Genomic DNA, 23,453 nt, shown 5'->3' on the forward strand with positions numbered 1-23,453 from the left:
TGTGGGCAGTCAGAATGTTTTGTAGTGGAAATAGAGGGCACAAATTAATCTGTCAGTGAGCCTGAAGACATTCCATCCAGATTCTAATAAAACTTCTCAATTCCCTTTGGTGTGCCCTTTTTATCCTTCCCTTAAACTAAAAAAATAAATTTCGAAAGATAGCCTGGGAAGAAAAAAAGCTGAAGGTTACCTTTCAAGGGTCCTCGAATTACATTATAAAAGGGAAAGAGAAGGGAAATAAAATGGGCCTTATTATTTCTGAATGCTAAGCCAAGTTCCTCATGTTTACTAAGAAAAAGTGTTGGGCTGAATACTAGTTAAAAGAGCATGACAAGATCCTCCCAGTCATGGAGGTTGAGCATTATCTGAGTCTCAGCCTCTTCTCCCCAGCTACACTGCAGGCTTTCCAACAACATGGAGCACAGGACAGGAAACACAGAAGGTCCTCAAATATCTGACTGGTTGATGCTGCACAATCATAAATGACTTGAGACAGGAGGTGGGAATAACAAAACACATCCTGATAACTCGCCCCTGAATTCAAACCTTACTCTAAAATTTTGAACCTTAGTGACAATGAGATGCATTTTCCAAAGACAAATTTTGGTTCTGATTTGGTTTGGTGGGAGAGTAGAAGGATATGGTTTTGACATCGTCACTCATGCATGGTGTTGGCTGGGGCTCAATATTTGTTGACTTAATGAACAGGAAATAGGAAAAGCCACTGAGGAATAAAAGCATAAGTTCTTCAAGAAAGAGGAGATTTAGAAATATTAAGCAGTATCCCCAACTCTCCAATATCCCTACATAAATCTCCATTACATAAAGTCAGTGAGAGTCTTCATCACCCCCAGCTTTGACTGGGTTATAAAATCCAATTTAGACTTGGTCCTCTTCACATAGCTTAAATGTCAGCTTTGGAGTAGCAGTTAGTGGCAACAAATTAATTATTAGGGATTTTAATACCTGAGACCTCATCTTATCTGCCTTAAGTTCATAAAATACCTTGGAATTTTAGTTTCTGAAGGAGCAAATTTGATTATCAACAACTAAAAGACTTCTTTAGAGGGCTCAGAGAGAAAACTGTGCTTCAACTTCAGACAACCCAACATTCCCTAGTGGTTAAGAGGTTGACTAAAGATTGGAAAAGGCTTTGAAAACAAAGAGGCATGTAGCAAACAATCAAATTATTTTATCAGGCCAAAGTACTAGTCTTAGACTGCCTACCCACGTTAAGTCAAACCAAACACCTCAAAGAATGACAGCAAAGGTGACAAACGTGAGGAGAATCTAAAAATGAATCAGCTTGGTTTACGTAGTTTCCATGACATTCTCAGAAACTGCCTCTGAGAATGGCTTACACGAAGTGCAGTGATCATTTGAACAATTCTCTTAAAAACTTTTGGGGTACATTTAAAAATAACTAAAAGAGTACAAATAGATTGTTGGAAACACAAAGGATAAGTGCTTGAGGTGATGGACATCCCATTTACCCTGATGTGATTATTACACATTGCATGCCTGCATCAAAATACCTAATGTAACCCATAAATATATACACCTACTATGTACCCACAAAAATAAAAAATTTAAAATAAAATAAAATAAACACTCTTAGGGAAATACTACGTTAATCCCCATCCTTAAAACTGTTCAATGTTAGCTAATTAAAGTTGCTTCTTATTACCCCATTTTTCCAATCTATGCAGACAATATAAGCCCAAGACTTTCTGATTTTTTTTTTCAAAAGAGTTTTAAGCTTTGTCTTAAGTTCATAGTTCATGTATCAAAACCATAATTTCCCCCATTCACTCTGTATCTAGGTCCTAGAATATAAAAATGCAATTGACTTGCCGGGCGCGGTGGCTCACGCCTGTAATCCCAGCACTTTGGGAGGCCAAGGCGGGCGGATCATGAGGTCAGGAGATCGAGACCATCCTGGCTAACACGGTGAAACCCCATCTCTACTAAAAACACACACAAAAAATTAGGCGGGCGAGGTGGCGGGCGCCTGTAGTCCCAGCTACTCGGGAGGCTGAGGCAGGAGAATGGCGTGAACCCCGGGGGGCGGAGCCTGCAGTGAGCCGAAATCGCGCCACTGCACTCCAGCCTGGGGGACAGCGAGACTCCGTCTCAAAGAAAAAAAAAAAGAAAAATGCAATTGACTTGAAATGGGTAAATTAAACCCATTGCAGAACAAAGTAGGCACTACTGATTCAAAAGCAAGTAGTGCCACCCTGAGAGATTATGAGTTCCATCCCAAAGAATCAGAAATGAAAATTATAGAAAAGTCTAGGTGATGCGATACAAATTTTTTTTTGAGTCTAGTTTTTTAATCTGGCCAGGTGCCCGTGGCTCACAACTGTAACCTCAGCATTTTGGGAGGCCTAGACAGGAGGATCACTTGAGGCAAGGGGTTTGAGACAAACCTGGGCAAAACAGCAAGACTCCATATCCATTAAAAATAATAATTATTATTATTTAAAAAAAAAAAACAAAAAAAACCTTGTCTTGTCCAAGCTCAGTCCAGTGCTTTGGATCTGTTTCCATTGGTCCTTACAGCTGCTCATCAGACCCCAGCAGCCAAGAATGGTAAAACAGATCAAGAGCAAGGTTGCTTTTCAGGAAGCCTTGGACACCACAGGCAATAAACTTGTAGTTGACTTCTCAGCCACATGGTGTGGGCCTTGCAAAATGATCAAGTCTTTCTTTCATTCCCTCTCTGGAAAGTATTCCAACGTGGTATTCCTTGAAGTAGATGTGGATGACTGTCAGGATGTTGCTTTAGAGTGTGAAGTCAAATGCATGCCAACATTCCAGTTTTTCAAGAAGGGACAAAAGGTGGGTGAATTTTCTGGGGCCAATAAGGAAAAGCTTGAAGCCACCATTAATGAATTAGTCTAATCACGTTTTCTGAAAATATAACCAGCCATTGACTATTTAAAACTTAATTTTTTTAATTTACAAAAAGTATAAAGTATGAAGATTATAAACCTAATTGCCATCTAGGTGACAATAAAATATTAATTCTAATAAAAAAAAAAACCTCGTCTTACAAATAGTAGTGAAAACCTGGTAAAAAGTCAGTTTGTTCTGAGTATTTTTTAAAACATTCAAAGTAGCTTAGTATATTACAAAATTAACATTCATACTCCCTTATTTGTATAAGGAAAAGACAAGCCCCACACTAGTAAACAAGGTGTTTTCATCTAGGTTTCCCCAAAATGCAAGGACTTGAGACAGGGACTTGCATGCATGTGAGTCCTGGGAAGTGACCCAGGGGAACAGAATGGGGGACAGGGAAAAGTGAAACAGGGGAAGAAGGCAGGCCACCCTAAGGGGACTGTAGAGTAATCACCCCTGAGGGCTGACGCTGGGGCCCAGAGGGGAACTTCTAAGGAGCCAGGTCAATTGAAGAGCCATGTAGATCCACCATCTCAAGGGGGTTGCCCCCTGGGATGGCAATTCCTTTGGATGTCCAGATGTGCACATAGGTCAGAATAGCTAAGCAGAACCCAAGTGGCGATGGCAGAGAAGCCTGGGGCAGAAAGTGGAGCTGTGTGGTCTACACCTACTGGGGGTTGACACAGCAACAGCCAGGTAGGCACATGTCTTAGCCAATACGTCTTATCTAACTTGTCTGAAGAGTGAATTTTCACTTATTGAGTCAAATGTTTATTGGTGGGGGGTACAGGACATACAGTCCTTTCCCTTAAGTCTGGCTATCTAGACTAAGAATGCAAGAACGTGGTCAAGGGCTAGTGGAACATATTGCTTATCGTAGGTAATAAGGTTTTTTTGTTTTGTTTTTTTATGTTTACAATTGTATTTGACAGTCACTTTTTTTAAAAAAAGGTAACTTAAGGAAAGGTGGGGTGGGGACTCCAGGGCACTATGTGGATGACATTTAAGTGTTGCCAGCAATTCAAATAAATAAAAATCGCCAAAATTTTGGTGATTCGTGGGTGGAGGCTTCATGGAGGGTATGTTTGATCTGTGCCTCTAAGGTACGCTCTGATTAGAAAATGGGAAGCCTGTGTGGTTCAGGTGTGCAAGAGAAGGGGCAATTGCTCAGTTCCCACTGGGGTGGGGTGGAGTGGCAGTTCTGGTTTGAGCCCGGTCTTCAGTATAAAGCCATTACTATTTCAGCACCATTTTCCCGAGATAACCAACTTTTATTGAGGATGAATGTTCCAGGCAGCAGTGTAAGCACTATGTGTGTACTAACTGGCTTAATCTGTAACTCTTTGAGGGAAGTACTGTTACTGTTTTACAGATGAGGGAAGTAACTTGCCTAAGGACAAAAAGCTTGTTAAATGGTAAAACTGATACTCTAGAACCGAAGCAACCTGGCTCCAGAGCCCACAGTTTTCACCCAAATGCTATACACTATGGCCTCTCAGTAGAGAGAAAAACAGAGCAAGGGAAAGAAGGGTGCCATCTGATTCATCTGCATTTAGGGACAGATGGCTGGGAAAGGTCCAAAGGGCCAATTTCCCAAGGGAAATCATTCTTTCAAGCAGCTGGAAGTCCTAATGGCCTCAGAACTATTTCCCAGAGAGTACACTTCCACAGCTGAGGCCACCAGAGAGCAGCACAGAAGGCCTTTCAGAAGGTTACCAACCATCACTTGATGGTGACACCCCTGGAAGCTTATCACCAGTGAGTAGGAGAATTCACACTCTGACTTCAATTCATTGTGGCTGCCTAACTCTTATCTCTGTCTCTATCTCTCTCTCTCACACACACACACACACACACACACACACACACACACACACACACACACACCATTCTACTATGCCCAGCTAGAATCAGAGCAGGCCAAATAGAGGGAGAAAAATCCTTACAGACAGGGATACAATTTTAAAAATAAAGACTCAGCTTCATAGTAGATTCCTTGACTAAGAATCTAGCCAACTGTTATTATTCAAAATATTCACTGCCCTCCCTAGAGGGGGATTTACTTCCCCAGCCCATGGCCCTCAAGCCTGACCCAGTGTCTTTCAGAGCCACTCTTTACAGGAGGATTCTCTATTCTCATCCGTTTGAATTTAGGAATGACCATTTACTATGGCCAATACGATCTGCATGGAAGTGACCCATCTAAGAGCTTGAGAAGCCAGCTCTTGAGAAGCCAGGTTTCAGCATCTCTCTTTGTCCTCTGCCACCAGGCTGGCAATGCCCAGATAGAGGATACTCCCTCAGCCTGGGTCCTGGAGGCAATGCAGTATGCAGCAGACCTCCGAGGGTGGAACAGACAAGAAAGCTGCATGAGAAATAAACCCTTGCTATGTAAGCCACCAAAACATGGGGCCAATTTGTTACCGCAACATAATTTAGCTTAACTGACTGAATCAGATGGGAGGTCTGTATGCATGTTGTTCTAAAAGCCTTTGGTTCCAAAGCCTAGCTCTCCCACAAATTTGCTGTAGCAGATTAACTGACAACTGCTTCCTGCCTCATTTTCCTTCTCTATATTACTTCTCAGGTATTTTGTGAGTATAAAGTGAGATAATTGTCTTGACAGTAATTTGAATTGAATAAATTTGAAAATCAAGATGTTGAACAAGCTTCCTGTGCACAGAATTTTTTGGTCAAGGCTTTTGCCCCCCCAACAGCAGGTCAGAGTAAATTTAATGAGTACCTTAATGAGATTCACAAAATTTATACTGGTATGAAGACAGTACTCAAAGAGATGAGATGAATGAAAACAGCATGAAGTCTTAAGGAAACCCTGGCTTTTAACAGACTTTTCTCCTGTTCTCATAAAATCCAATGAGTTTTTAATTTCCTTTTTGGAGAACACTGATTGCCACTTGAAGTTCAAGGTGGAAAGAGTCCTACCATCTTCCCCCCAGCCCCAACACACTCTTCAGGACTCAGTTGCTTAGGTCTAAGAAAATAATAACTTCCAGTTCTGAATCCTGAGGAAAGGCTCAATGCACAAAACTGGGCACAGGAAGATCTAGCATTGTCGTTGTCATATGTTGTCACTGGACTCTCCTTCTCTGGGTCCTCCATCAGTCTTCCCTTCCTCTATTCTTTAAGAGTTCAATTTGGGCATGAAAGGAATCAACTCCCCTGATCTTTTCTCATCTCTCCTACTGAATCCTGAAGAATTAGTAGTCTGCAGATTTTCTTTGTCTTCCTTCAACCAATTTCAAGGATCTGAGATATCTTAAGTTGTGGGCAAAGGGTGGATGGAATATAAAGCATTTAAAGAGCTACACAGTAAATACATGCCTATAAAGAATGCACTGCACAGCTGAGTCTCTTCCCACCTCCTCAGCCTCTTGTCTGTCCACTCTCCCTACCCAACCCTAATGCTGACGTTCCGGCTACATTGGATTTCTTTAAGCGTCTCTCCCTCACTTCCAGAGCTTGGCACATGCTGTTTCCTGGGCTTGGAACACTTCCACAACCACCTCCCCATCTCCCTTTCCTTGCTAAATCCTATTGCTTACTCAGCCTATAGAGAGATTTCATGAGAGCAGCAAGGACTGCACTCAAGTACTCACCAACATAATTTCAGCACCTACATACAGAAGGTACACAAGAAATGTCTGATAAAACAGGTGGGTTGGAAAGGCAAGAATGAGTACTGATGTGTTAGGGTGTTGAGGATTATTTTGTTTTTCAATCTCTAACCTATCTACATTATTGTGCCTCAACTTCTATAAGAGAAAAAAAAAATCAATTCTTCCCAAAGGAATGTTACTTATCAAAAACAAGTAGGTAAATTTTAATGTTATGCTATACATATTTTCATTTCCTCTTTGTACAATAAAAATGCAAAAAGAAAAAAGAAGAAAAAAGAAATCACACACAGACAAGAACAAAGAAAGCTCCCACTTGTCAGAAAAACGGTCCTTTTAGAATATGGTCTCTTTCCCACCTCACCACCTCAGCCTGCCCCTCTCTCCATGTTTCACACTCCATCCTGAGGAAAGGCTCTGAATCCTGAGGAAAGGCTCAATGCACAAAACTGGGCACAGGAAGATCTAGCATTGTCGTTGTCATATGTTGTCACTGGACTCTCCTTCTCTGGGTCCATCCTACCCAGTCACAGTTCAGCAGGTGGGCAGAATGTGTCCACACAACTGGACTTCCTGTGCCATTTGGTTTGAGCGATGTGCTCATACTCATTGGCGTCGATCCTAAAAAGAGGTGGCCCTGGTGCCTTGGTTTTGTCATATCAGGGAAAAGACTCCTGATTTCTATCTCATGTCAAGCCTGGAACAATGTGAATTTCATTTCAGATCGCCCAGCAAATTCCTTTTAGAAGTCTGTCTCTATTACCTTAGCCCAAGTATTGTTTTTATGTTCAACAGCTGCTGCATTGATGGGCTGCCAGCAGGCATGAGTGGGTCAGGGGAAGTATTGTTTAGGTGCGAGTTTTCTGTCAATCCAGATTTTTAAAAGGGGGGTGGGGGAGGGTATCAATTATATTGTAAAGTAGATCTCTTTGAGAAAAAGTATAGAAGCTTCAGATGTGTTGGATTTCATTTAAATAATGGTTCAGCTTTGCTGACCCCATTTGAGACAGGTCTAGCTAAGACTATGAAAGATGAATCCCAATAAAACGATAAAATCCAAGAGCGGCGTATATCCCCAACCAAGTTTAGAGTCCTATAAAGAGAAACACGGGCACAGAAAACTCTGTGGCCTGCGCCACAGTCTAAATCCGATGATCATGATCAGTGTGACATCATCATTGGGTAGAGTATAAACACTTGGTCTTTTGGCAATCAATCAAGTAGGCCATCCAAATCAAGGAAACAGCAGAGTCCCACAATCATTTGTTCCTTTCGCAGACATAGGATGGCCCATGCCCAAACACTAAGCATCCACTTCCTTCATTCTAAGAGTATTCAAATGGTCACACGGGACTCATTCAGGCACACAGTTTGGTTTCTAGATGGCAGTTTATACAAGATGGGTTAAGTTTGCTCAAAAAAAGTGATGAAATAGACTAACCACCTAAGAACTATTATATCAGGATAGTGGGTTATGGGCAGTTTTGTTCTTTTAATCAATTCTTTGGGTCTCCTTTTCACTGTAATGTAGACAAATCATTTTTAAAGACAGTAATTTAAAAGATAAAATTAATCTATAACTTTCAAAAGATTTTAAAAGGAGAGATTATTGTACCTCAGAAACTTCTTGCATTCCTTAATAACTGCTTATAGAGCCTCAGTATGTATAATTTATATCACTGACTAAAAAGTTCTAATTTTTGAAAACTGACCTGAGATGACAGTCCCTTGTTTAGGTGGCCCTCCCCTGGACCTTTCTTGGCTCCATTCATGTTTCTCCAGGCACACCAACCACAGTCATCCATCTGGGGCCACATTTTCAAGTCACAAAAATGGCAATTTTATAACAAGGGAAAATAACATTTTATTGGCAGTACTCCTCCACTTCCCACACTCCCTGCCCTCGTCTTCAGGAATTGCCTATAATTATCCCCAGACAGATACGATCCTTCACCTGAATCATATTTGCTGAGTCAGCAATAGGCAAATAATTCCTTTTCTCCCTAAATGATTTACACATTTACACTGAAGTCTGTCACTTTAATACACCAAATCTCTCAAACAATAAAGCTCCTGGTAAGAAGAAAACTTGTCCACTGCTATATCCCCAACACCTAGAACAAGTACCTGATACATAGCAGGTGCCTAATAAATGGTGTTAAATGAGCAAATGGAAACTTGGTTTTCCATTTCCTTCAGCTCAACAGATAAAAGAGCAATTAAGTGCATTTCTTGAAGGATATCATAGGGAAATCTCCACCACCAGTGAAGTTTAAACACATTTTTTGTTAGGGATAAAGTAAGAAATATTTCTGCACTGGGGAGCAGGCTAACCCAAATGACCTCTAACGTTCCTTTCAACTCCTAGAGTTTTTAAACTGATGAACACCACAGCTTAAGAGAGTCCATCAGCTACATAAAGCCTGATTCCCAAGTAGAGTAAATTGCCATGTTCTGTTTAAAATAAAGATAATAACTGCCCAGGGATTTGGACGCAAAAATGCTAATTCATCCAAAATGCAGACACATCCCTTGGGAGTAAAATGTTCTTGCTAATCATCAGTTATACTAGGCAAACAGCAGATGTGCTTCAGGGTCTTCTTAGGGCTAAGCCCAAAAACCATCAGTGGGGAAATGGAGAAGCTAGGGATCAAAATTAAAACTGAAATAAACAGTATCACACTAATTGAAGCTTTGTTTTGCAGTCAACAAAAAATCCACTTAAGAAACTTATCTGAATTTAGCCTTGAGGTTTGTAACAGAATATAACCATTTCATAAGATAGAAAATAGTGCATTTGACATGTAAGCATTTTTGCCCACTAAAATGTCATATTTACCTGGGATATCACACTCTGATGTTTCCATTCAAGAATATCGAAAATTTAGGGTAAGTTATTCAGATTCCGTTTTTCTTCAGTCTGGCGGGGAAAGGTAGTTATCGCGAAAGGAGACATACGTCCTAAATAACTTTTTTAAAAAATCTAATTAAATACCTAGGGAAACTCCATTCACACATAAATCAGCTTTGGAGTGGTTCTTTTCCCTCAGCGCACCCTTCCTTTCTTTTGGTGAAATCACAGACTAGATAAGAAATGGGAGGGCCAGACAACCCTTAACTTTAAAGATGCAGTGTAGATTCCATGGAGCTGTGTCTGAAGAATCTTCCCCATTCATTGACTTTGTCTTAAAGCCCTAACTGCAGAGACCACACTTAAGACAATAACCCAATGAACAAAGTGAAAGGATTCAACAATTATCTGTGAAATGTGATCACGCATTTTCTGTAGACTTTCTAACTTTATAGTCAATTCTTAATCACTCATACATTAGGTTTCCAAAAGAAAAGACTTCTGTCTTTAGATTGTAATTTAATTTTAATTCCAGTGACAACACAGAGTGCGCAGAAAGAAGTCACTTCCTCTGTGCACGTATACTTAAAAAAAATCTCCTCTATTATCTGAAGAGGGAGGTCTAACATAAGAATTCTGTGGGATTAAGCTCACATATGGTTGGCCGACTCGGTGTTGGATGTGATTATGGCCACACAACTAAACCTTAAATCCACATACTGTTCCTATTTAACTGACATACATGAACTAATTTATAGAAAATGTGCAGCTAATTATTTCTTCCACCTCCTCCATCCCTCAAGAATGCACCAGCAATAATAGGTGTTACTGAAAAAGCCAAACACCCCCACTGAATATTTGCAATCCTAAACGCTTGCCAATTTATCTAAAGCAGATATTGTTATTTTAGTTCTCTGAATCTATGCCTGCTAATAAGTATAATGGGGGGCAGGGGGAGGAGTAATTTAACCAGATAAATTTGACCTCTATAGACCTCAATTTTCTCATCAAAAATAAACGACTAGCCCAGAGACTATGCAAATTCCCTCAGTAACAATAACCTACGTGACCACTAATTATCAAGAGCACAATTTATGTGCAAAAGAAGACCAGAATTCTTAAAAGAGCCGTGTCACTAAATCGTAGAGTTGAAAAGGCCTAAAAGACAGTTATGATTCGATATGACCACTGTGTTTTCTGACTGCAGAAAACGTCTTTGAAAGCACCGCGGGCAGCCGAACCACCAAACCGAATTAGAATCCGCAAAGGGACCCATGAACTTCTCCCGAAGGGGTAGGGTGCAAAAGGCGCGCGTATCTGGGGAGGAGTTAGGCGGGGAGAAGGGAAGAGCCAGGAGCCTGAGAGCACAGCCTTACATTTCTGGGATTTCCGAGCTTCCAGTATCTCAGTAAGTCTTTCGTCTGTAACTACAAAATCTCCCGAGCCACCACCTGCAGCTGCACAGTTGTGGGAAAGGCAAGAAGAAAAAGGGAAGAGGAGGTGATAGGGAAAGACCGCGTCCGAGGCGCCCCCAAAGCCAGTAAGGCGAGAGTGGACCGTGAACATCGACGAAGAAAAGGGGAAAGGGAAAACAGGAGGACTCCGCCTTTCCCACCCAGCTCGGCTCCTTTCAAAAAAAAGAAAGGCCGCCGCCGCCCCTTCCTCCGCCTTTCACTTGGGGATGCGGAGCGGCCACTGAACCGCACCCTGCGAGTCCCGCTCCCCTCCCCTCCGGCCCGGCCCCGGGGCGCGGACCGAGTCTTGCACCCTAGTAGGCGCGGCGCCTTGGCCCACACACTCGGGGCAAAGGTATCTCCTCCCTCCTACTCTCCTCCCTCCCGCCGTGGGGCACTCGATTCTTCACGCACCCGCCCGCCCTTCCTCTTCCTCGCGTCCCAGCCTCCTCGGCCCGCCGCCCCCGGCCTTTCAGCCGCAGAACATTTCAGTCCTTCCACCCACACCACAAGGGAGCCTCCAGAAAACTTTGTGTGTGTTATCTGGGGCTTTGTCCACATCCTGGGCAGGGCCCGCTCACCCGGGTGGATGCCCGAGGGTGTCCGGGATCTCACAATGCGCTGGGGAGGCCACCACGGAAATCCCACCCCTCTGACCCGCTTCTACAGCCGTGCCACACGCAGCGCTTCAGCTCGCAATTCCCATGCCCTGAGCGCCCCCTCGGCGCGGGGGAGACGGGAGGAAAGCCCCGAACCTGGCGCCCTTCTGGCTGTCACGAGGGAAGAGGTGCGCGGGCAGAGGGAGGCGGCTGAGACACGCCGCGCCTCAAAGAATCATTTTAAAGGGAACAGGAGACGGGTCCTTTCTCTTTCGCATCCCCAGAAGAGGGGCGCGACGAGGCGATCCACTGTTGCATCACGTAACTGAGCCCCTGGGCTCCTAACCCCGACCCCAGACGCGCGCCCAAATTCGTGCACACACCCACAGCCGTCGCAGTCGCCGCGGGGCCGAGCACCCGCCCGGCTCCCTTATGGTCCCCACCGCACCCGCCCCAGAGCAGAGACCACCCGGCGCCCGAGGAGCAGCAGGCGAGGTCCCAGCACTCACAGACGGTCTCCCCACGGCCACGGCCATCGCAGCTGCGGCACCGGCTCCGGCTGCGCCCGGGTGCTCTCCGCCGACTCGGGCTGCCGCTAGTGCTCGTCCGGCTCCGGCTCGCCTCCCTCGCGCCTCCCTTGCGGCTGCGCTCTGCTCGCCGGCGTCCCGCTCGCAGTCAGCGGCATCTGCTCCCCCCACGCCGCCGCCCCTCCCGCTTTATTAGAGCAACATGGCCACCCGCCTGGAAGGGACCATTCGCTTCCTCAGGAAGGGGTGTGAGCCTGCGCGCCCGGCCGCGGTGGTGGGTGGGAGGATGGTGGGCGGGCTCCGAGCCCGGCTCCACTGGCCCTGGCCGCAGGGCTCGCCCCTCCGCCCCCAAACGACCCTCTCTGCTGCCATGAGATGCCGACAGCCTGGGCGCTGGCCGCCACCCCCCACTCCATCAGGTGCTGGAATCTGAGTAAAAGCCTGGGCGCGAGCTTCCAGCCCCGGGGCCCGCCACGGGCTCCACGAAGCGGGCAGCTCCAGCGGCCGCAGGGAGAAGGAAGGGCAGCCGGGGGAAGACCGGTCGCAGGGACAGCATCTGGCGGAAAGTTAGCCCCGGACTAGCACGCCCCACCCGGAGAATCCGGCCTGGAAGGGGCTGCGGACCACCAGGCGGAGCGGTGGGCGACCGAAGTGCGGCTGGGCGGGCCGCCACGTCTCAGCACTGGAAGAATTGCCCCTCCGCAAGTCTTCCCTTCCCACGTGGGGGCCCCCCAGGCCGCACCTCGGTCGCCCACCGCTCCCCCTGAGAAGGGAGACTAAAAGGCATCTGGAAGCTGTCACTGTGGCGCGCGGGCGGACAGGGGATCCCGTTGGAGAGGAAGATCCGTAGTAGCCGCTGCTGCCTGCGGCCGACCCAACCGCCGCCTGCTTAGGAGGAAGAAAAAAAAAAAACCCCCCGCTGAAGAATTAAGGCAGCTGTTGGTTGCTCTAGAGCTTAAGGACCGAGGCCTCCCCTGGGTGTCACTGGAGCGGCCACACGTGGGGGATCAGCCGACTTCATTCGATCGCTGGCGACAGACCCGGCGACCCGGAGGAATGCGCGCTGGGGCTGCGGCTGGAGGGCGCGGCGATGGCACCAGGCGGGTGGCTCGAGTGGGTGCAACTCTGGGCTCGTGGGACTGGGAACTCCTCCGCCGTGGGGAAGATTTTTTTCCCAGCAGATGTTGGGGTGTTACTGCGTGTCTGAGGGGCCGGCGGAATAGCGGGGTCCCGGTGCGTGCGGGGCAGCGAGGTGTGTCAGATGAGCTGTGGATCCCCGCGGCCCCTTGTGGGCCGGAGAGGGGGGGCCCACGACAACAAGGCGATTGAGGACAGCGACGGACAGGGCGGGGAACCAGCTGGGTGGAAGCACAGAGAAAGTGTGGTGAGGAGGGAAGGGCTGTGATCTGCCCTCGGGACCACGCCCCCAGGGACAGCCTGGTCTCCTGAATTAGGGAAAAGACAAACCGTCTCTTTAGACTGGGGCGCCTCAGAGTCTGACCTGAGTCTTCAAACGCCCAGATGCCCTGGGGCCTTGAGTCTCCCTGTCCCGCTGGCCCTGCCTCGCGTGGGCCTCAAGACTCCGACGCCCCCGCAGCCTTGGGCTAAGGGTCAGTCGTCCCCGGGTACGGGTCCGGCTGCCGTGGAACTGATGCTGGGTTGCGCCGGCAGGTGGGCGAGGGGCTTGGTCACCCCGTCTGAATTCCACTGGCAGGACAGCTGTGGAAGCGCCAGAGAAAAGTCCGTCCATGAAAGAAAGGTGAGGGGCGCCGACGCAGAGCTTATTTGTTCAGTCTGTGGGCGGACTCAGACGTGGAGAGCACCAACCTCTTCAATTTCTGCCCTCTAGACTCCAAATCTTTTGAAATTAGGGACCACCATTTTATGCCAAACATACAGTAGGCGCTCAATAAGTGTTGAATTAAGATTACATATAAATGGGCCGGGCGCGGTGGCTCACGCCTGTAATCCCAGCACTTTTGGGAGACTGAGGTGGGCCAACATGGTGAAACCTTGGCTCTAAAAAAATGCAAAAATTAGCCAGGCATGGTGGCGCTTGCCTGTAGTCCCAGCTACTATAGAGGCTGAGGTGGGAGAGTCGCTTGAACTCTGGAGGCGGAGGTTGCAGTGAGCCGAGATCGCGCCACTGCACTCCAGTCTGGGTGACGGAGTGAGACCCTGTCTCAAAAAATATATAATAATAAGATTACACACAGATGGGTGCTGTGCAAAGGGAGGGGGAAGACAAATACTTTCTTCTGCAGCTCTGGTACATGGACATTTTGTTCTTTCTCCATAAGGAGGATCAGACAGCAGCAGCACTGCCCATGGACCAGAGGCCTCATGTAAGGCCTGGGAAAAGAGGGCTCCACACACTGCCAACCAGATGTAAGGGCAGTTGCAAAGGAACTGTGAGTTATCTTGACCAGAACACACTGTAGAATTTGTTTATCAAATTTTTATTTTTTACTTATTTATTTTGTGAATGTATATGCTGTAAACTCATCTGCTTAGACTATAAGAATGTGAATGCCCTACCTTGGTGGGTAGGTTAGTTTATTCTAATCAGCAAAACTTAACGTTACATATTCCAACATCTCATTTGGGATGTGAGGATGCTATGGGGAGGGTGGGTATTCTGGCATTGCTAGAATGTTGGAGCCTTAGCGAGAGAGTGACAGAGTGGGGAGAACCTGGCACTTCAGCTGCAGATGATCACTTATTAGCTTTGTTATATCAAATAAGTTAAACTTTCTTCATCTCATTTTTTTTTCTATTGTAAAATAGGGTAGTAACAGTGAGTCCTGGTGGAGGACATGTTCTGTTAGCCAGACCCACTCTCCAACCTGCTGTCTGTACTTTGGAGACTTAACTCAAGAGACTTTCTTTCCCTCTAGCTTCCAGTTGAGTTAAGGCACTGGGAAGCAACAGCGATGGAACAAAGAGGAAGGAGTATGGTTATTTATTCCCCCCTGGCTCCCTTGCTATGGCACCATTGCAGGCTGGCTGCATCCCTCAACCAAAGGAAGCAGCCAGTATCCCTCCCTAGGGTGACCCAGAGTAAACCCCTATGGTTTCCCTTCACTTTGCACATACCTTTGCAAATTGTCTTTTTATAAAACTCTACTCACATTATCCAGTAGGAATGTAACATCTCATTCCTTCACAGAATTGTTTTGAGAGTTAACAGAGAATACTGTATTATTATTATTAGAATGACCTATAATTTCTGTCCAAACTGAGAAACTTTGAGACTAGAAAAAGGGGGTTTGTGCTGATAGTAACGATGCCAGGACAATAGGAAAAACAAGGACTTATGGCCACCCCAGCTATTATTGCCAGTGAACTCTGCTTTAGACATGTTAAGCAATCAAGAAGTGGTCGTACTGTCACGCTTCTGTCACTAGACTATGAATGTCTCAAGGTAAGAGTGCTTTTTTGTCTATTAGCTTCTGTCACATGGTCTGGTATATTCAATACATTTTGAGTTGGAGATGAGGGTAAAAACTAGGAAATGAATAATTTTTATTGCCATACTAAGGTAATGAAGAGTCAAGGAGGTCTTTAAGCAAAGAAAATTTGCATTTTAGGAAACAGCTATAGCGAATATTTGACATCGTTAGTAATATAGGGTCTATTCCCTGTTTAATTGCACACCAATTTATTTGGAGAGCTTTTCCAATGAATGTTCCAACTTGGTAAAAAGTAAATGCCTCTTAAAAAAGAGGTTCCGGGCCAGGGTAGTGGTTCATGCCTTGTAATCCCAGCACTTTGGGAGGCCAAGGTGGGCAGAACACCTGAGGTTAAGAGTTTGAGACCAGCCTGGCCAACATGGCGAAACCCCATCTCTACTAAAAATACAAAAATTAATGGGATGTGCTGGTGCATGCCTGTAATCCCAACTACTCGGGAGGCTGAGGCAGGAGAATAGCTTGAACCCACAAGGCGGAGGTTGCAGTGAGCTGAGATCGCACCACTACACTTCAGCCTGGGTGACACAGCCAGACTCCATCTCAAAACAAAACAAAAAAAAGAGGTTCCTCGCCTGCTGTGGTAGCATGGTGTAGTCCCAGCTACTCAAAAGGCTGAGGCAGGAAGATCACTTAAAGCCAGGAGTTTAAGGCTGTAGAGCGTTATGATCGAGCCTGTGAACAGCCACCGTACTCCAACCTGGGCAACATAGCAAGATCTCATGTCCAAAAAAATTAATTTAATTTATTTTCAGTAAGAGGCTCCTGAAGAGACTTTCCATCACACCCTTCCTTTCATCACCACAGTACATACACTCTTAAGAAAGTATGTGATCTAAGCCTGGCCAATTAGATACTGTTACATTTGAATCTTGAATCAAGTGACACAAAGACAATACAAATTGTTACAGTTTATTCAGGCCATAAATTATTTTTTACTTTTTGGCAAATTGTTACAGTTTATGGGGTCTATAATTTATTTTTTTATTTTCTGGCTGAAGTTATCTAGGATTTGTTTCTGTGGTTTACAATCAAACAACCCAAAGACCAGATCACTCTTGACTACCATAAAAATGATTAATTATAAAGGGATACAAGAAAAACAGGAGGCTGGGCACAGTATCTCACGCCTGTAATCCCAGCACTTTGGGAAGCCAAGGTGGGTGGATCACTTGAGGTCAGAAGTTCGAGACCAGCCTGGCCAACATGGTGAAACCCCATCTCTACTAAAAATACAAAAGTTAGCCGGGTGTGGTGGCGGGTGCCTGTAATCCCAGCTACTCGGGAGGCTGAAGCACGAGAATCACTTGAACCGGGGAGGCAGAGGTTACAGTGAGCAGAGATCGTACCACTGCACTCCAGCCTGGGCAATAGAGCAAGACTGAGTCTCAAAACAACAACAACAACAACAAACAAAAGCACACACACAAAGCAGGGGATAAGTTAGCTATTGCCACTTTAATTTTGGACGGTTTAACTGACTGTCCTGAACTAACTGATGCTGAACTCTTTCTGCAACACAATATGTAAAAATGTTCAGTAAAACATTGTAAAACACATCTACATTTGAGAGAAAAAAGTAAAATTCTCTATTCACAGATAACACAAGTATACAGAAAATCCTAAGGAATCCACTAAAAAATCATTAGAAGTAATAAATGAACTCAGCAAGTTTACAGGATACAGGATCCACTGAGATTCTGATAAACATGGATAGGCAAAAACATTGAAACTGTCATTTATAAACTCACATAGGCTCCAGTGATTATCTCTTCTTTTCTTTGTTAAAAAAAAAGCACTTAAAAATCATTCTAGAAAATTGTTAGGCAATGTTAAATTTACCAATAACTCTCTGACTCTTCTTTGCCCCTACCACTTTTTATTCTCTTTGAAAATCAAGACAATATTTGCCCCTCTTCAATCTTTTGACATTTCTTATTTTTCTCTGGCTTCTGGAAAGTAAGTAATTACCTTTACGATCACTTATGAAATCTCTTTCATGGATAATTCGTTTAGGCCTAGAAACTCGTTTAAAGCTATTGATTGCTTGCTTACCATGCTGGACTTTAGTAGCCTTTAAATCATATTTATTCTACCTTTTTTCATTAAAACATTAGTCTCTTTGGGAGAGGAGACAAATAAATTAAAACTTGAATTTTACCTTTTCTTTGTCATCTGATAGCATTATGTCATCAGCACCAAGCAGTAGCTTCCATCCTTTCTTGTTCACCCTCCTGTGGCAAGTATTACTTGAAAAACAAAAAATAAATTTAAAAAAATGTCTTGGTATTCTTTTTAAAGGCAAAAGTTATCTAAGCCTGCAGGGACATTTCCATTATAGGCTGTGCCCCTCTTTAAAGCACACTCTTTAAAAAATCTGATTGCAGTAAGTACGTCCTGTGAAGTGACATGCTCCTTAGAGTAAGATGGCTTGGCCTGCTGGCCACTCTGTTTGGCAGCCAGCCCTGGAGCTGGGTCAGTTTCCCCTGGTTCTGGCATCGCTCCTTCTCAGATAATTCCTTTCTCCCTGTGGCCAGTCATTGTGGTGACAGCTATTATTCTTTTTCATGAGCCTAGAAAATTTATGTGGTGGATGTCCCTCTGAATACTAGATACTGCTACTGAATTAGAAGAGAATCATATGCACTTGTATATTCTGACAGCCATGTCACTTACACCTTCTCACCTTTTGTCTCGTCCTATTCGTTATCTACCATTCTACCACTGTCCATTTCTACCAGCTGAATAACTCTGATGCAGGGATTACTCTGCACCCTCATCTCCCTTACTGTAGACTTATTCCTTCTGAATGAGGTAAAATTTCCTTGACTTATAATATTTCAGTCATAATTTCCTTGCTACCTCATGTACCGATACCTATTGGATTATGTTCATTTTGTTAATTTTCCCAAGTTCAATTTGCTTTGCCACTAATTCTCTCTTTCCAGGCTGAGATTTCAAGCCATCCGCATTATATTTCACCTTACTTCTGTCTGTTTTATTTAGTCCCATCTGAATCAGCAGAAGTGGCTGTAGGTTGGCTGGTATCATGAATTTTGGCAGATTATGCTACATGAGTCATCATTCCACACTTTAGGAAGATAACGAACTAGCCATTGCAAGGCTGTCTTCCTACTCATCAGCAGAGAAAACATGGGCTTGTGAGTCAGGACACTTGCGTTCATGTTCCTACACTGCCAAACATCATGAGCTATGCAAAATTTTTAAGTTGATGTATTTGGGTATAGGCGAAGCTGCTGTAATGGGAATATCCCAAGAGTCATTGGTTAAAGAAAAATAGATGGTTTTTGTTTTGTTTTGTTTTTGAGACAGTCTTGCTCTGTCACCCAGGCTGGAGTGCAGTGGCGTGATCTCAGCTCATTGTAAACTCCACCTCCTGGGTTCAAGTGATTCTCCTGCCCCGGGTTCCCAAATAGCTGGGACTACAGGTGCAAGCCACCACGCACAGCTAATTTTTGTGTATTTTTAGCAGAGATGAGATTTCACCATGTTGGCCAGACTGGTCTCGAACTCCTGACCTCAGATGATCTGCCTGCCTCGGCCTCCCAAAGTGCTGGGATTACAGACGTGAGCCACTGCACCCAGCCTAGATGTTTATTTCCGATCGTTACCTTATCTACTCTGATCAAAACAGTCTCACCAGCACTATATCCACATTCTAGCCCATGGAAAGGGTGAAGAAAAGAAAGTAGAAGATTTTAGTTTCCATTTAAGGAAGTGACATGGAAATAACATAAGTCACCTGTGTTCACATTCCACTGGCAAAAACTCAGTCACAAGAATGTACTTCGCTGCAGGGGAGGCTAGGATATGCCCTCCAAAAACTCAGGGGGAACGTCCTACTTGTGAAAGGAAGAAATGAAAAATGGACACTGAGAAGAAATCAGCAGTCTCAAAGGTAATATACTTACACGGTTTTTTAAAAAACATAAAATGATGCAGAATGGTTTCCACTCTGTTCGCCATCTATCCAGTCCTCCTGCCTCCCAACAAGAGGTAAATATTATTGTCTCATGTATCTTTCCAGAGTTTTTCTAAGCAACATGCAGCAGATATAAATATGTATCCTTATTTCGTACCTTACCCCATATTGTACATGAAAGAAAAAATATACTATGTATAACATTCTGTATCTTTATTTTACTTAATATATTTTGCAGTTCCTTTTATATAGATACATAGTTATCTTCTTCATTCTTTTATACAGCTGCCTACTGTTTCTAAGGCTGTATCACTGATAAAGTCTCATGAATAAACTCAAGGTTTTTTCAATCTTTTATCATGATAAACCATGCTGCAATAATAACCTTATACTAGTCATTTTGAACATGTGAAAGTATATCTGCAAGATACATTTCCAGAAATGGGATTAGCCAATCATATATTAAGCCAACCTTTTGATCTCTTTGAGCTGCATTTTTTAACTAATAAATTAAGCTCATATTTACCTCATAGGATCATTGTTATAATGAAATGACCATATAAACAATTACTGTACAACAATATCAAAAACAAAATAGAGATAAGTTTATCAAAATACGTGTAAGATCTGTACTCTAAAAACCTATAAAACTCTGTTGAGAGAAATTAAAGAAAGCCTAAAGTAATGGAGAAATATACCATGATCATGGATTGAAAGACTCAATATTGTTAAGACGTAATTCTCCCCAAATTGATCTACAGATTCAATATAATCCCAATTGAAATCCAAGCAAGCTTTTTTAGAAGTAGAAATTAACAATCTGATTGTCCCCAAATTTATGTGAAAACACAAAAGACCTATGCTAGCCAGCCAAAACAATTTTGAAAAAGAACAAAGTTGGATAACTTACACTGTACAATTTCAATACTTAACTAAAAAGCTACAATAATCACGACATGGAATCGGCCAGTGTACAATCATGTAGTCCAATGGAAGAGCATATGGAAAGTCTACATATAGACATATATGGTCAATTGATTGTTGGCACAAGTGCCAAGATAATTCTGTGGGAAAGGATAGTCTTTTCAACTAATCATGCTGGGACTATTGGATATCCACATAGAAGAAAAGAACCTCAAACCTTATTTCACCTATACACAAGATTGAATCCAATGGATCATAAATCTAAATGTAAACAGTAAAGCTTTGTTTAGAAGAAAACAAAGAAAAACTCTTCATGACTGTGGGTTAGGCAACAATTTTGTAGAGGAGACACAGAAAGCACTAACCAACTGGATATTATCAAAATTCAAATTTTTGCTCCTTAAAATACACCATTAAGAAACTAAAAAGGGAAGCCACAGACTGGGGAAAAATACCTGCACTACTTGCAAAAAATAATAATGACAAAATATGTGAACATACACATAATAAAAGAAGATACATGTTTGGCCAAATGCATGTGAAATGGTGGTCAACATCATTAGTCATCAGAGAAATGCAAATTAAAGTACAATCGTATGCCTCCTAGTAGAATGGTGAAAATTAGAAAGACTGATGATTCCAGTTGTTCGGGAAGATGTGGAGTACTGGAACTCTGATGCCTTGTTGCTGTCTTTGTTTAGTGTTGCTATAACAGAATACCTGAGGCTGGGTATTTTACTTTAAAAAAGTTTTATTGGGCTTATGATTGTGGTGGCTAGAAGAGTCAAGATTGGGCAGCTGCATCTGGTGAAGGCCTCATGTTGCTTCAATTCATGACAGAAAGCAGAAAGAGAGGGTGTGTGCAAAGATCACATTGTGAGAGAGGATGCAAGAGAGAGAAACCAAGGAAGCCAAACTCATTTTTAGCAACTTGCTATCATGGGAACTAATTCATTCTCTCAGAGCCAGAACTACCTCACCTCTGTAGGAGGGCATTAATCTGTTCTTGAGGGATCCATCTCCCTCACCCAAACACCTTCCACTAGCCTACCTCCCAACACCACCACACTGGGGATAAAATTTCAACGTGCATTCCAGTAGGGACAGACCACATCCAAACCATTGCAGTTGGTGAAAATGCAAAATGTTCAAGCATTCTGGAAAACAGATTGGCAGTTTCTTATATAGTTAAACATATATTTACCATATGACTCTACATTTACACTAAAAAACAGCTACACAACAGAAATAATGAGTCCACAAAAAAGTATTCATAGCAGCTTTATGCATAGTAGCCAAAAAATGAAACAGCCCAAGAGTTCAACAACAGGTTAACTGATAAACAAATTGTGGTACCTGTATTTACATAATAGAACACTACTTTGGTATAAAATAAACCATGGATACATGCAAAATGTAGATAAATCTCAAATACATTATTCTGACTGAAAGAAGTCAGACCCCAAAATTACAAATGGTATGATTCAACATATGTGAAATTCTAAAAACACAAAACTGTAGTTACGGAAAGCAAAACAATAGTGGCTTGGGGTATCAGATAAGGAGGATGGACTTGAAAAGAGCACAGGATGGACTTTTGGAGTGATAAAAATGTTCTGTATCATGGTTTTAGTGATGATTAGATGAGTGAATGAATTTGTCAAAATTCATTTGTCTGTACACTTAAAATGGGTATGTATTGTTGTATACAAGTTAAACATCAATAAAAAAATCTTAAATTGCTATACCAATATTGTTTTTGTGATATCAAAACCTGTAAGAGTGGACCTCTTTCTCTAGAAGTTATCACATGCCATCAAACTTTTGCTTAGATTTGTTGAATGCTTTACTGTGTCAGGCACCATGCAAAGTATTTTATATGCATCTCTCATTTAATCATCACAGCAATCCTCTGGCATTTCTCCATTTTATGATGAGGATACTGAAGCACAGAGACAATAAGAATATTATCCACTTTGGGAGGTCAAGACAGGAGGATGGCTTGAGGCCAGGTGTTTGAGACCAGCCTGGGCAACATAACAAGGACCCATCTCTACAAAAAACAAAACAAAACAAAATCATCCACATTATCCAATATCTAATTACACTGTGAAATTAATAAGTGGTAGAGCTAGGATTCAAGCCCAAGTTTGTTACCCTACACCACCCACATCTCTCATCAACAAGCTATGTTGCCTCCTTAGCACTCATATCTTTCTTAATATAGCTCTTGAAGTTTCACTCACAAAGGCTAAGAGAATCGCCTCCATTGTTAAAACACTACAAATCATAAGGTCTAGCATTTGAAGGAGAATCATTAGTTGTGAAGAGACAGCCGACCAAGGAGACCCAACTTGGTTCTTTTTTTTTGGGGGGACGGAGTCTCACTCTGTTGCCCAGGCTAGAGTGCAGTGGTGTGATCTCGGCTCACTGCCAGCTCCACCTCCTGGGTTCATGCCATTCTCCTGCCTCAGCCTCCTGAGTAGCTGGGACCATAGGCGCCTGCCACCATGCGGGGCTAATTTTTTGTATTTTTAGTAGAGACAGGGTTTCCCTGTGTTAGCCAGGATGGTCTCGATCTCCTGACCTCATGATCCACCCGCCTTGGCCTCCCAAAGTGCTGGGTTTACAGGCATGAGCCACTGTGCCTGGCCCCAACTTGGTTCTTACTGAATATATGTTTAGCACAATCTGGTACATAGGAGGCACTATTATTGTTATTATATTATTTTACATACCCCTTGGGATTCTCTTCTGTCTGCTGCCACTACTATATTGGCACCCAGGATCTGCTGATCCCCTTTAATACCCTGGCCCCAGTCCATACAAAGACTCTTCCTTGTTTTCCCCTTAGCAAAACTGAAAATGCTGGAACTTGAAAAACCTTAATGCTAGTGGAGTACAAAAGGCAAACAAGAAAATGCATAATTAGGATAAAAGCCATCTGGTTTACAAAATATATGTTTCTGAACTTAGCATTTATTCATTAAACATTTACCAATAGTGTATGCTATGAAAAAAAAAACAATGTGTAAGACAACGTGTATGCTGCACTACCATTTCTGTAAAAAGGGAAGAGAATGCGTTTAAATGAACATGCATCTTCAGAAGGATGCACTAGAGATTGAGAATAGTGTTTGCTTTTG

General features: G+C 43.5%; 2 protein-coding genes and 1 long non-coding RNA gene across 11 annotated transcripts in view; 2 read left to right on the top strand and 1 right to left on the bottom strand.

The window, feature by feature from the left end:
• Window positions 1-17,651, bottom strand: part of SEPTIN11 (septin 11) — a 96,790-nt gene extending 79,139 nt beyond the window's left edge. For 7 of the 8 annotated variants that reach the window (XM_032149522.2, XM_032149483.2, XM_032149458.2 and 4 more), the window contains exon 1: window positions 11,953-12,136. In XM_032149522.2, the coding sequence (XP_032005413.1) occupies window positions 11,953-11,979 (27 nt within the window). In that variant the 5' untranslated portion in view covers window positions 11,980-12,136. Of the gene's footprint in view, window positions 1-11,952; window positions 12,137-17,601 lie in introns of those variants that run through there. The other variant, XM_032149493.3, reaches the window with a different exon arrangement.
• LOC116466686 (thioredoxin-like) lies at window positions 2,590-2,904 on the top strand. Its single transcript, XM_032753882.2, has one exon. The coding sequence runs from the start codon at window positions 2,590-2,592 to the stop codon at window positions 2,902-2,904; it is 315 nt and encodes a 104-aa protein (XP_032609773.1).
• On the top strand, window positions 12,728-22,639 carry LOC116466694 (uncharacterized). 2 transcript variants are annotated; one of them, XR_009211686.1, is made up of 3 exons: window positions 12,728-13,083; window positions 14,271-14,381; window positions 18,931-22,639. It is a non-coding gene; the product is annotated as an uncharacterized LOC116466694 (long non-coding RNA). The 2 variants fall into 2 exon arrangements; XR_004247637.2 differs by having other exon boundaries at window positions 18,934-22,639.
• The last annotated feature ends 814 nt before the right edge of the window (window positions 22,640-23,453 follow it).

This window comes from Hylobates moloch, unplaced genomic scaffold (assembly GCF_009828535.3).
Source record: "Hylobates moloch isolate HMO894 unplaced genomic scaffold, HMol_V3 SCAFFOLD_2, whole genome shotgun sequence".
In the NCBI taxonomy this organism is placed as follows: Eukaryota; Metazoa; Chordata; class Mammalia; order Primates; family Hylobatidae; genus Hylobates; species Hylobates moloch.